The sequence below is a fragment of the Agelaius tricolor genome, unplaced genomic scaffold (genome assembly GCF_023055355.1).
Source record: "Agelaius tricolor isolate 1412-34295 unplaced genomic scaffold, bAgeTri1.0.p SCAF_1, whole genome shotgun sequence".
Classification (NCBI taxonomy): Eukaryota; Metazoa; Chordata; class Aves; order Passeriformes; family Icteridae; genus Agelaius; species Agelaius tricolor.
Window position 1 is genome coordinate 47,200,624 of NW_027269261.1, and position 13,817 is coordinate 47,214,440.

A 13,817-nucleotide genomic window follows, 5' to 3' on the forward strand; every position below is an offset into this window, starting at 1 on the left:
GGAGGCTCATCAATCAATGTGACAGCTCCCTTTCCACACAGAAATTTTCCCTTGAGAAACTGAATTATCTCTGGGCTGGTAGGGGAAAAAACACCACAAGCCCCAAAATAGTACCCCATCTTTGGACTGCCATATGTTGAACCTATTCAAGAGCTGACAGCAACAACTAAAACTCACCTATATCTTAGGATATAACTTTTTTTTTTTTTCCTTATGAGTACTTTAGTGCCTGTTACATAAGGATCTGTATATATTTTAAACAAAATTATTTAGGTCAGTTACTCCTCCTATGGCAAATGATGGCAGTGTTTCAGCCAGTGGTGGAGCTTTATTTGTCAGTTTACCAAAAAACCCAGAATAAGTGCATGCAAAATCAACTCCAGAATCTAAGAATAATGCATTTTATTTTTCTCTCTTGCCTTCCAGGTACTTCTGAGGGGAGTGGGAAACAAGGGGAGAAGTAGTTAGGTTTTCCCAACCTGTCAGGGTGAACCATCATTCACCTATATTTGGGAGGGTGAAAAGGAAGCTGGAGAATATACTGCTTAGAGAGCAGTTGGACACAAACTGTTGAAGCAAAACACCTGGATGCCATATAACCCTAGAGTAGCTTTATTATTTAATCTATAATTTAATAGTTGACCTAGAAAATAATTACATTATACTTAAAGCATTTCTTCATTTTTTGTTTTCATTTATAAAACAAGAATTAAATACAGTTTTAACCATTACAAGCTCAACTCAGTTTTTTACATAAACACAGCTCCTAGAAGGAGCTTTAAGCTGCAGCATATTCATATTGCAAACTGGTGAAAAACCCAGGCAGGGCATAGCTTAAAGGTAAAGATTCTTGCACGTTTTTCTTAAGTGAATTTACTAGGGTGCTTTTCTCTCTCTGGTCCAAAGTGTCTGACTTTCAGTTAATTCCTTTCAGGTGAAGACTGAGATCCCCGGAGTCTTAGTAGACTATATTGCCACCTTCCCCATCTGCATCCCACCCACACCCACACTCTCAAGACTGAGACTGAGTCTGAATTGTGCCCATCCTGGGGCTGGTACGATGACACAGGGCAGCAGCAGCCGCCCCTAAAGCCTTCCCTGCGCCAGGAGTCTCCCTGTACACTTGTGACATGTTGGAAGGTCACAGCAGAAAAGCGATGTCTGTTCATGTAACAGGGCTGCCAGAGCCGACCAACCTCCCCCTGCCCACAGCAGTCCCTGTAAACTGCTTGGGGCTCTTGTGGAGATCAGTCCTCAAAGCCTCTTAGGGAGGCCTGTGTCACCTCATGGGGACCTGTGGCTCTGAAGCCGCGGCTGGTGACAGTGCTGAACACGTTAACCCCTTGAAGTGGCTGCATGCACAGAGGCTGCTGGGGAGGGGCTCCGGCAGCAGGCTGCAGATGCTGAGCTGTGCGACAGGCACAGGGAGCCAGCGTGTCATCTTTAATTTGTAAGCTTCAGACAACTGCGTGTGCACTGGCTTTGGTTTGGGGGAAGGGGCTGATTTCAGACAGGATTTTAATGCAGCTGGGACTAATACAAATCAGAACTGTAACAAATGGGATATACAGGACAAATGTTAAACTCCATCAACTGAATAACAACATAGTATGATTTAAAATGAACTGCAAGAGTTCACCAACACTTATTGTGCAGGTCTCAAAAACTGAGTGGACCACCAATAGTGTAGCAATTACAACTTACTCTCTCCCTGCTCTCACAGCTGTGACCCATTCCGGCATCACTGATTGAGGCGTTTGTCCTTTAACACTAACACATTAACATGGTTTCCAATCATGGGAGAGACACCACTCCCAAAACTTGATGACACTTATGTAGCTTTTGTATTCAGTCCAGCAATGACCAAACTTTGTCCTTTGTGTGACAGTGCTTTTATACCTTTGGGGACACATCATTCCCTTAAACGTTCTCTCCAACTACCCTTCTACCTCCCCTGGTTTGAGCAGGCATAAATATAAGGTCATAAATGGATGCTGTCCTTTTTTGGAGTAAGAAACACACACACACACATATCTAACATACAAAAACCTACCAAAAGCATAGTAAAACCATGTCCATTCTAAGCCAGGCAGCCAACCTAGCAACCGAGTCTCTTAACATATTTTAATCGCTGGCATACTCTGCCACAAGAAAAATATACATGGCTAGGTCTGTAATACTTTAAACAGCTGTTTACTATAGCTAGGTTACAAAATAAACACTGCTGCAGAGGCCATGTGTTCAATATACTCTAACCACAACAGCATCAGAACCCACCCTCAGTCTGCTCTGTGGTCACTGTGGCTGACCCAGCGCCTCACCCTCTTCCCCTTGCTTCTGATCTGCCGCTCAGACAACAAGCCCAGAATCATTTGTCATTGCACAATTGGAACTGTCTTAAGGAGAGGAGCCTCATCGGAAAGTCTCACTTGCTTTTCACACATTACTCCTCGTTACTCTCCCTCATCTGTGTCCCTCAGTCCTGGGCAGCACCCCAGCACTTCCAAGTGAGAGAAGCAAGCTCCAGACCAAAGCACAGGGAAGGTGTTCTCAGCTTGTGGAGGGAACTGGAGTGTAGGGCAGAGGGCTTTACTCCACACAGTGGAAACATTTAATGCTGGATTCAGCCAACTGGTCACTTAGATGATCAATCCCAACTTCTGTGAGCCTGCTCCACTCCAGAAGATTCAACTGCCAGATGATATTTAAAATACAATGAAACTTTATGGTGAAGTGCCTAACACAGCTGGTTATAAAGCGTTATTCCAGTAGGCAAGTGACAAGGAGCCTTTCCTTGCTGGAGAGATGCCTCCTGAAAGAAAACAAAACACCAAAAAAAAAAAGGAAAAGAGGAAACAAACCAACGAAATGGACAGTCTGCTCAGTGGGAGGGGAGAGGCAGCAGTAAAGCTGATGGAGACAACACCAAGCAGCAGCTACGCGCCTGTTCTCACAGTTTGCCTGAGCTGTTCAGATTCACAGACATGCACCGGCACTGCTTGACCTTCTGAATTTTCTTGAGTCGGAACGGTGGGTCCAGCTCGGGGCACTCCAGCTGCACGGTCGAAGAGGTGACCTTGTGTGGCTTGCAGAAGGCGCAGGACTGGAAGGACTCCTCCTCCTTCTTCACGTGCCGCGGGATGTAGAAGGAGTTGCACTGCCCGTAGCAGAAGCGGTTGATGATGGTGCGGCTGATGCAGCCCTCCTCGCTGACTGTCTGCCGCAGCGGCTGCGTCTTGCACCAGTCGCTCTTGAGGTACTTCCTCTCGGTGACCACCAGAGCCTCCTGGCTGGAGGCCAGCACCTCCTTGTTCAGCTGCTGCCTCCTCTCCGAGTGGTTGCTGCTGCTGCCTTTGTACGGGGAGGGAATGGCACCTGCGGGGCGGCTTTTCTTGGCCTCCGATACTCGAACCAGTGCTGCCATCAGAAGAACGGACAGGGCAAATTTCCAAACCATCCTGCAAAGGCAACACAAGGCACTGTTAGGAGAAACATATCTTCAAACCACAGAACTGGAATAGAGTTGATACTTCACACATGCTTTTAGAAGAAGTGGAGATCTTATCGTCTTTATAATCCCATCACTTTTCCTAGATTAACTCTCTTCTAGGGTGATTACTTATCAAGAAGAGGCCAGGCCCTTTGGAAAGTCACACTGCTCCCCCTCAACCCTCCCCAAACTTTCCAGCTACTTGGTTTTTTCCCCACAGGGACTTTGATGCTTTGGTGGCTGAAGTGGTGGTTTTACAAAATCTTCAGCCAGAAACATTTCCTCCTTCTCTGTGATATCCTGGGCCAAACAGCTGGGCAAACTCCTGGCTAGCAAAGGCTCAAAAAACTCTTGCCAAGATGATGAGAGCTGATTTGGGATGGCAGGGGAGAGGGGAATACCAGGTTACACAAAGTGCACGCCCATGTCTCTTCAGCCCCCAAGTCCCAGCCCAGCCTCATTCTCCACAGAAGTAGCAAGGGGTGTCCAAAAAACTATTTTTATTATTTTAAAATGCTTCTTAAGTTTCTTAGGGCTCTTATGGCACTTACAGGCTTGTATTTGTTGTCTTTGTATGAGGCCAAAACCTTGATGGATTTATTTTTGCAGTAAGAGGAAATGCTTAAACACAACTTAGAGAACTTCACAAATGCAAGGCCTCTTGGGAAAATGGTTTAAGAAGGTTTGTAAACATGAGAGGATTCAATATTTATTTTAGATTTTAAGGAATAGGTTACAGCATAAGCTTGTTGCTAAGTTAAAAAAGTCAGTCAGGTGGCAAAAATATTTTTTTCTATGGTTGTCTATTATGTCTTGTTCTGTGGAGCATCTCTTACCAGCTCTTGTCCAATTCATTTTAGTAATGGGTCTCAATGTGCTTCCAGAACATCAGACTAGGTGTACTAAATTTACTTATAAAGTCTCACTAGTGAACTGCTCATTTGGCCGTTCATTTCATGTCACTCTCCCTGGGAAAAGAGAACAGAGCAGCTCTTCAGTGCCAGGAGTGGGTGCACAGAAGCTTCCCGTCCAAATCTTTCTTTATTCTTACTGAATATTTTTATAGTGTACAGCGGAAAGACGTATCTCTCTCCTCACAGTGAGCTTCAAACCCTTCCAATGATTTTAATCACTGGAATGATTTTCATTATTTTCCTTTAGAGAGATACCTAGACAAAAAACTACCATCACACTGGTAATTAGAGTGTCTAATGTCTAATGTTCAGATGTTGCACAGGTCATCTGGAAAACTTGTCACTTTCCAAACAATGACACAAAAAGATCAAAAAGTGTTTGCAGTAAAGGTGCAAAAAAGGACAATAATTGCAGTAACAAATGCTTCTCACCTAATTAAGCAGACCTAACATGTTTAACTTCTGTGGAGATAAAGAAAAGGAACTACTCTAGCAGACAGATGATATTGCTTAAGGTTATTTTCTAAGTCTACAACATCTCAATGTCAGACTTGGGCTAAGTTTCTAAGGGGAGAAGCCTGAAGTGCTGAAGGAAACAAAAGTGACGATCATATAGCTGTAAACAGAGGATGTTCTGATACAGAGTTAAATTTCATGCAAGTGTATGCTTGAAAGAGAACCACCTTTAAATGGATCAGTGCTTCTAAACCACAAAAAAGTTCATTTATCTGCAACCATGCTATCTCCCCACTGAACACCCACTGTAGCTATGGGTACTTTAAATCAGTGGCCTATTTTCACACTGCTTAGCATTCAGCATGCAAGTCCAGAAGTTTTGTCCAAGGTCATTAAACGAAGCAAGACTAGACTTGGCTTTACAGGCAGGTATTGCTGCCAAGTCCACTGGATGTCAACCCACACAGCCAGGCCAAAACCTAATCAGGTAATTAGTTTCAGTTGAATATAGTGTTCCATGCTTCCTTTCAAATTGCTCTCATGTTATTCTGCACTGATGGCTGCATTTCAGTAGTAGATAAAACAACTGATTCCTAGTCCTTTGTGTTTTATATAGAAAGGGGAGGAAAATAAACCAGATTTACAAACCTTTGGCTTCTAGAAAAAGACAGAGGTGAGCTCTTCACAAGATGCCTTATGCCACATTTCTCAGGCATACTCTTCTACTCTTTTGATACACAAATACTGCCTCTCCAGTCTCATTTTTCTGATCCTGGCATAGAAGAGGACAGCAAAGGTCAAAAGAAGAGACACACCCTTTCCCCCACCCCTCCTCTTTTCTTGGGATGATCTTTAGGGCTTTTGGATCTTAGGTCCAACTTTCATGGCTCTACAATTCTATGAAACCCTGTGTTACCACGACTGCCCTTTCTCTTCATAAAATGAAACTTGAAAGGACATGTTTCCTTTTTGTGCCAAGAGTAGTGGTCAAGCAGAAATCCTATGTAGGAATTCAGGAAAGCTGACAGAGAACTAACAACAAAGTCTACAATATAGAGAAATACTATAGCAGTATTCTAATTGCTTAAATGGTTTTATGTAGGCATGGAGAGCCATTCGATAGAGTAAGTAGGATTTATACAGTAAGTCTGTGTTTATAACTAATAAAGCATTATAATCAAAGCCACTATTGTACAGTTAGAAACCAAACACTGCAATATGTGCAAGTACTTCTACAGACAGGTAGGAACACACCACCTATTTCTGTCATTGATCCTTATCAAACTTGAACCTTAAAATATTTACATAACAGGGTAATGATCTATTCTACACTAGCAGGTCAAATGTGCATTCTGTCAGATGGTGGAATTTCTAATCACAGCGTTACCCCTTACTAGCCTGCAAATCACCCCTTTCTAAGCCCTGGCATACAAATCCCCTATTCAAGCAAGTAAGGGTGCAAACAAGGTCACACGGTGCCAGCAACTTGCCAAGGACTACACATATATTTTCAGCACTCACATGCAAAGAGAAGAGAAACTTCAGGACTCCCAGAGAAAGAGAACATTTTGGCAAACTGAATTTGAACCCAAAGCAGGACAGTGAATGCTGTCTGTCTGCAGACAGAGCGGGATGAGAAGAAACACAAAACGTATTGGAGAAGAATCTGGCTTTTGGCAAGGACAGGGCTGTTCTGCCCTACTTAGATGGAACAGAATGAAACAGCATGTGGCTGAGACCATGCAAGTGAGAACTGCCTCAAGAGACCAAAGCCCCTACAACGTGCACCAGTGCCAGCCTGGGCCCCCCCATTCCTGCTGCACTTGGGGTCCCCATAGCCAACCTAGTGGCAGATCCCTCGCGACAGTTTTCAACTTCTTCAAGCATTGTTGCCAGCTGCTTTTTTCCAGTGTATGAGCTGAGAATAACTTAACCTTAGACAAGACACCCAACAAGGCTTGGCTGCATTTACATATCATGTCGCAAGTTTTTCTCCCTGAGATAAGGAAATTAGCATCAATAAGGAAATTAGCATCAAGTATGAGTTCATAAACTCATCAAACCCAACATGCTGGAGCTGGGCTATCAGGCTTAGAAGTGTAAAAAATCCCTGGCATGGAAGTAAGACTGTCAAAACCCATCTCTGTCATTCAGAGGTCAGGTCACTGCTAGGAGGGGAAGACCCAGGATCACTGTGTCTGCCCCTAGCTTTATTTCTTCTTTGTATCCAGTTACTGTGTCATAAAGTACCTACCAATGCAGGCTCCCTTTTCCATACCGACCTCCTGGCCCTATAACTCACGCATTCTTGAAAGTAATCCAGCTCCAGAGCAGGACAGGCAGTAATGTAACCCCCAAAATAGCTTACAGTTTTGTGCTTAAGAAGTTCTCTCTGCATTGGAGCATTGGATTTGCTTTCAGAATTCAAGGTCATAGTTTTCAGAGAAGTCTCCCTGAGAAGAAGTGGGTGCTATGTTCTGAAAGGCAGGGCAGGAGGTAACACCAGTGCCCATCTGTGCTGAGGGGCTGCTCTGATGTTTCATCTAGTTTTCAAAGTCATAACCAGTTTCTCAGCTCATTATGAAGATTTCTTACTGGGAATTCCTGTTTTGAAGATCAGCCTACTTCAAGGTTGCAAGTGGATAGAAAGAAAGAGGGATGTAACTGAAAGATCATTGTGATATTTTATGTTAGCTGCTCAGGAAATCAGGAGGTGTGAGACCCACTGTTTACTTTAGCACCTACTTTGTAGCACATACAAAGCACTCAGCATTATCAGCATTCCTGGAAGCGTCCAATTCTCTGATATAGGTATAATACAATCATCTCTTCACCAGACTTTTGTGGAGGGAATTCAGAAATAAAAGTTGTAGGCAATTTAAAACAAAACAAAACACAACAACCAAAAAACCCCACCAACCAAAAAAAAAACCAATCTACAACCAAAAAATCCAAACCTGCAAAACCTGTCTTACCATGGAATTTGAGACTCTACGTATTCAGTTTAATCAGAGTTTGGATTCATGAAGAAGATTTAGTACTATAAACCTATCATACACCCATCAGAAGTACAGTCTCAAGTACTGTAAGAGCCAGTGGCTGGGAAGTTGATAAAAAAATTCAGAGATTTCTTTCTGCTTTTTGAAAAATTTCAATTTAATTAACAGCTGAAGAGCTTCCCTTGGACAAATATTTCCCTGTGACCACCAGCGAAAGGCAGGCATTACAGACTAGATTAAATCAGGTCCCATTAGGTAGTACAGTACATAGATGGCCACATTTGACCACCCGTATAACCTGCTTCCAGTTTCCACCCTGCAAACTTCAGAGACGTGAGAGTTCTCCTTAGAGATCACTTGAGCATGGTTGAATGCAGGAAGCCCTGTTACAAAAAATTTTTTTTTCTAGGGCCCCTTTACTTTCATATTAGACCTAGTCAGAAAAAGAATCTGTATAAACCAGTCATATATATAATAATGTAAGAACACGATGTACATGGTTAGTTCTCACATTTAAGATGGGACACAAGAAGTGTTCCTTGAAGACAAGCCAGGCAATAGCTTTTCAAAGAACTAAAACTTGGCTTTAGCAACAGATGTGGATAGCCAGGGAATATCAAATTCTCTACCAGGAAGCCAAAAATGCTATTTATTTAATTTATTAATAGTTAGGCATGATTCTAATGGTACAATGTTCTCATAAAGACTTCAATAAAGACTAATCAGGCATCTTTGTGCAAAGGAGGTATTTGATGCTAACTTTTCTCTTTTAACTGTCCTTTGGAAACTATTTCTCCCATGTCACAACAGCATTAGCAATAACTGAATACTGTACTGTATCTCCTGTTGCAGAGACATGGGTGTCTTATTAAGTCATTCCATCATTAATAGATTCCCATTACTAAATTGCCAAGAGTGAGGCCAGCTACAACAACAAAACATGCACGAGGCTGGGCAGACCAAACTTTTAAAAGTGTAGAAACCACAATACTGCTGCTAAGATTCAGTTATTCAGATCTGCATTGTAGCAGTAGTTACCATGTCCTGGGAGTACAACACATCACTTTTCAAAACCACTGCACTAAATACAAAAGGCAGTAATTATTTAAACATAAATATCTAATGCCATTACTGAAATTTACAGGGAGAAACATTTCCATTCTTGTCCTCCAAGAACCTTCTACAGTGATTTGAAAGAAAGCTATTTTGTTGCATCACAGCCCTAACAGAGGATGGCTGGGGGGGAAAACATTTCTTTCAGACTAAATAAATTCCTAGTACCCTCACTGGCTTGCTTGAATCCTTCCTCCTCTCCATCCTCCTCTCTCCCTTCCACAAAGGAGATCCATACTCTTCTCTTGCACCAGCACCTCTCCCCCAGAGAGTCAAGGCTGCCTACAGGGCCCACCACAAAGCTTTGAAGGAACCAGGCAAGGTTCTCCTGCAGGCTGGACATCTCAGGAGTCACACTCTACTGTACAAGCTCTTGCTTTGTTTTTGAAAAGGGAGATGAAGTTAGCTTTCAACAATGCCAGCCTGCATTCTTCAGGACAGCATTTCCCCAATAATGCCAGAACTTAGATGTTCTCCTTATCAAGATAGCTCCTGCAAACAATGAACCTAAAGTATTGAAAAATAAAGTAAATCATCAAAAAAAATGGAAGCGTGTAAAAGACACTGCTGGAGACAGTCTACGCCAGTTGAAAGGATGCTCCACTGTACTAATTCAGCTCTCATTGAATAGATTTTCTACTACCAAGACCTTTATCTTGAATTTTCCCTGAAAAGACTGGGAGTTTAAAAGAATTTTTAATCCATGCACAAAAATATAAGAGGAACCAACAATTCAGCCAATTATTCCTGTCTTTCAGCAATGTGTTATGTGTTATTTTTAGGACAGAAGGAATAATGAAGAAAACTGGAAAGTAAACCAACCCTTGAAACTAAAACTAACCAGCTTGAATGTTGGGTTTTTCCTTCTCATCTTGTCCTCTCTCTTTCTTATCTGCCTTTACTGCCAGCAGAAATTCATGTTTTATTCTTCCCTTCCAGAACTTAAGAGAAGCTCATTCAAACCTTGTTTAAATGTATCTGGTCACTTCATTAGTGTTACAGGATCACACTACTCCAGCAGTTCTTCTTTGCACTCTCATCCCGCCACAAAGTATATTGACCTAAATAGTGTATAAAATATTGTTTCACTGATTTATAGTATTCACCTCTTCATAGGCTGAATTCTTCTTATCTTGCATGGCATTTAAACCTGTGATTTTTTGGTTTTTGGTTTTGGAATTTTTTTTTAAGTAATATTAGTGCTGGAGAAATAGAAAGAAGTTTCTCGTTTTTTAAACCAGGACCAGAAGTTTGTGAGTGGAGTCACTGAAGAACCTGGCTGTAAACTGTAGCTCCAGAAGACCAGAGAGAGGGGAAGGAAAGTATTGATGAAGTCAGCCCTGGTATTTTGACATACTTTTATGATTAAGCAGATGGAAATAGGGTTAGGCCACTTGGAATGAATATAGAGAGGTTGTCAGAGAAGTAGAAATGAGACAAGGAAGGTTGAGGCCATCTGGAATTAAATCTGGCCAAATATGTCAATGAGAACAAGAAGGGCTTCTTCAAACATAATTATAGGAAAAGGAAAACCAAGGACGATGTGGATGCATTACTAAATGGAGTGGGGATGATGGTAACGGACACAGAGTAACTGAACATCTTTGCACTGGTCTGATAGGACATCTCTTAGGCATCTCTGACCCAGGAGACAAGCATAACGGACTGGTGGAAGGAAGGAGGATTGGGTTAGAGAGCACCTAAGCAAATTTGACATCCACAAGTCCATGGGCCCTGACAGGCTGTGTCCATGAGTGCTGAAAGAAGTGGTGGACACCATAGCGAGGCTGCTCACGATCATCTTTGAAACGGTATGGCAGTCAGGAGAGGTGCCTGAGAACTGGAAGAAAACAAATGTCACATAAGTCTTCAAACACTGCAAGAAGGAGAACCCAAGGAGCCCCTGGCCAGCCAGCCACACTTAAGCCCTGAGAAAAGTGATGGAGCACCTCATTCTGGAGTCTATCTCTAGCCACATGAATGGTGATCAGGAGAAGTCAGCATGGATTCACAAATAAAAAATCATGCTTGACCAACCTGATTGCCTTCTGCCATGAAATGACAACCTGTATAGATGAGGGGAGAGCAGTGGATATTGTCTACCACAACTTTAGTGAGGCTTTCAACACCATCTCTCACAACATCCTCATGGGCACAGTCATGAAGTGCAGGCTGGATGAGTAGACAGTGAGGTGGATTCAGAACTGTCTGAATGGCAGATCCCAGAGGGTTGTACCCAGTGTCACATGGTTGAGTTGTCACTTGTGGTGTCCCCCAAGGTCCAGTACTGGGCCCAATGTTGTTCACCTTGTCCATCAATGCCTCAGGTGAAGGGGCAGATGCCTCCTCAGCAGGTTCACTGACAACACAAAGCTGGGAGGAGGGGCCAGTACCCCAGAGGGCTGTGCAGCCCTCCAGAAGGACCTGGGCAGGGAGGGGAGCTGGGCAGAGAAGAACTGACAGAAATTTATCAAAGGCACGAGCAGGGTCCTGCACGTGGGGAGGAAAAGCCCCTGCACCAGCACAGGCTGGGGGCTGAGCTGCTGGAAAGCAGCTCTGTGGAGAAGGACCTGGGGGTCCTGGTGGACAACAAGCTGTCCAAGAGCCAGCAGTGCGTCCTCGTGGCCAAGAAGGCCAAAGGTGTCCTGGGATGGATTAGGAAGAGCATTGCCAGCAGCTCAAGGGAGGTGATCCTGCCCCTCTACTCAACCCTGGTGAGGCCACATCTGGAATGCTGTGTCCAGTTCTGGGATTCTCAGTACAGCAAAGATGATTAAGGGACTGGAACCTCTCCCTTATGAAGAAAAGCTGAGGGAGCTGGGCCTGTTCAGCCTCAAGAAGAGATGACTGAGAAGGGACCTCATAAATGCCTATAAGATTCTGAAGGGAGGGTGCCAAGAGGATGAAGCCAGGCTCTTCTCAGTAGTGCCAAGCAATAAGACAAAAGGCAACAGGCAGAAACTGATGCATGGTAGTCTCATCTGAATATGAGGAAGAACTTCTTCAATGTGTGGATGAGGGTGCAGTGGAACAGATTGCCCAGAGAGGTGCTGGAGTATCCCTGAGTTGAGACATTCAAGAATTGTCTGGATGCAGTTCTGTGCAACGTGCTCTAGGATGACCCTGTCTGAGCAGGAAGGTTGGACCAGATGCCCCACTGTGGTTCCTTCTAACCTTACTTGTCCTCTGTGATTATGTCCATGATAAATACCAGTGCTTCCCAAAAAACCACACACACATATAATAGATGGAATTACTAAGGCCCCAACTGGAAAAAAATAGTGTAGGAAACAATGCTGCAAGTTTTGTTGTTTTGGGTTCTTTTTAAGGCTAAATGTTAACCAGGTAATATAGTGAATAAAGATACTATCAACTTCATATGACCCTTTATTTATCAGTAGCAAAGATTTTGATTCAACAATTGTGTCAGCATTTATCATTTTAAAACAGGAAAAGTGAAATAAAGAGAAGGAACGAAAGAAATGTAAAAGCAAAGTCATCCTATAGTACTTGTGGTAATGTAGAAATGCCTTTTTTAGGGGATTAGGAACACACATAACTCTGATTGAATACTAGCAGGTAACTGGAAAAAGGGGGGGTTTTTTGAATCATTATGATTAAAAGTCCTATATTTTGTTGCTATTTCAGCTTCAGGAACTTGTGGTTTTAGAACCAACCACAGACAAATGTCTGCCTGGTGAGCACATGTGAATTGTCCCAAGCAGAGTGAGATGTCCTACTCAGAAGTGTCTGGGTAGTCATCGGTACTGGCAGCATATGCAACACTGGGGAAAAAAAGGGGGAGTGGGAGGAGGGAAAAACCCACAAAATAAAACCAGATTTCTGCTAGCTGTCCATGAGGCTGATTCTCTTCCTCACAACCTGGTTTTGAAGAATGCTACAGTCAGGGGGTGGAAGGAATGGATACAAGGAGAAGATCTTTTTTGGAAAGGACTGATATTTCTCCTATGAATCTAAAAAATGTATCCCCTCAAGAGCGAACTAAGTTGAAAAGATACTTGGTCTCCTTCTCAGTGTTTCTCAGCTTTTCAGCACAAGATAAAGAGCCCCAAAGAGACAAGTCAGTTCTGTAAAACTGCAAAACAGCAAGTAAAAACAGCCTACATTTAAGTTTATTCTTCTGTGTTGAAGGCAGCTGTTACACTCCCATTTGGCAGCATTTCATTCAGGAGAAAACAGCAGACTTCTGCCCTTGGGAAACTAAAAACTAAATATGAAGGGAAGCGGTGACTTGAGCAAATGTCTTCATTTGTGACCATCCCTCAGCCTGTTGGAATGGAGGACAGTCAACACAAGAATGGGGAAAGTTCAGCATTTAAATACAATAGCTCATTTCGTTGCTTCCTCACTGGAGAATCGATGCTACAAAAGACTATTTTGCAATGAACAGTCTCAATTATATTTTTGTTGTTTGCATTACAACAGAACATAGAAATCTCATCCAAGACCAATGCCTGACTAAACAACACAACTTCAAATGCTTGTAGACTGACTTGGTGACCAACATATGGCGGGACCAGAACTGAGCTCAGAGGGGAAGTGAGTTACTGGAGGTCAGAAATTAACTGAGAATGGATTGTATCCAACATCTTTCAATGGCACTGCATGGCACCAATACTCTTCTTTTTGCAAAGAAACAGAGATTTGTTACCCTTAGGCAAGCTTTTCTTTAAAAACATCATACTCTTGTAAATGAAAATTGTTTTGTATGAAAATTTCCAATATAGTTTCCCTGAGTTTTGATAGAACATGGATGGACTTAGGAGCTTCATTTCTTTATATTTTCAAAAAACACACTACTTTTAGAATGCACAGCTCATTTTC

The 13,817-nt window shown here is 42.8% G+C and overlaps 1 protein-coding gene across 2 annotated transcripts in view; it reads right to left on the bottom strand.

The window, feature by feature from the left end:
• Positions 1-596: 596 nt before the first annotated feature.
• Positions 597-13,817, bottom strand: part of GREM2 (gremlin 2, DAN family BMP antagonist) — a 60,971-nt gene continuing 47,750 nt past the window's right edge. Inside the window, exons 2-3 of one of the 2 annotated variants that reach the window (XM_071432829.1) lie at positions 5,509-5,632; positions 597-3,458 (exon numbers count right to left, since the gene is read on the bottom strand). In XM_071432829.1, the coding sequence (XP_071288930.1) occupies positions 2,951-3,458; positions 5,509-5,576 (576 nt within the window). In that variant the 5' untranslated portion in view covers positions 5,577-5,632 and the 3' untranslated portion in view covers positions 597-2,950. The remainder of the gene's footprint in view (positions 3,459-5,508; positions 5,633-13,817) is intronic. The other variant, XM_071432839.1, reaches the window with a different exon arrangement.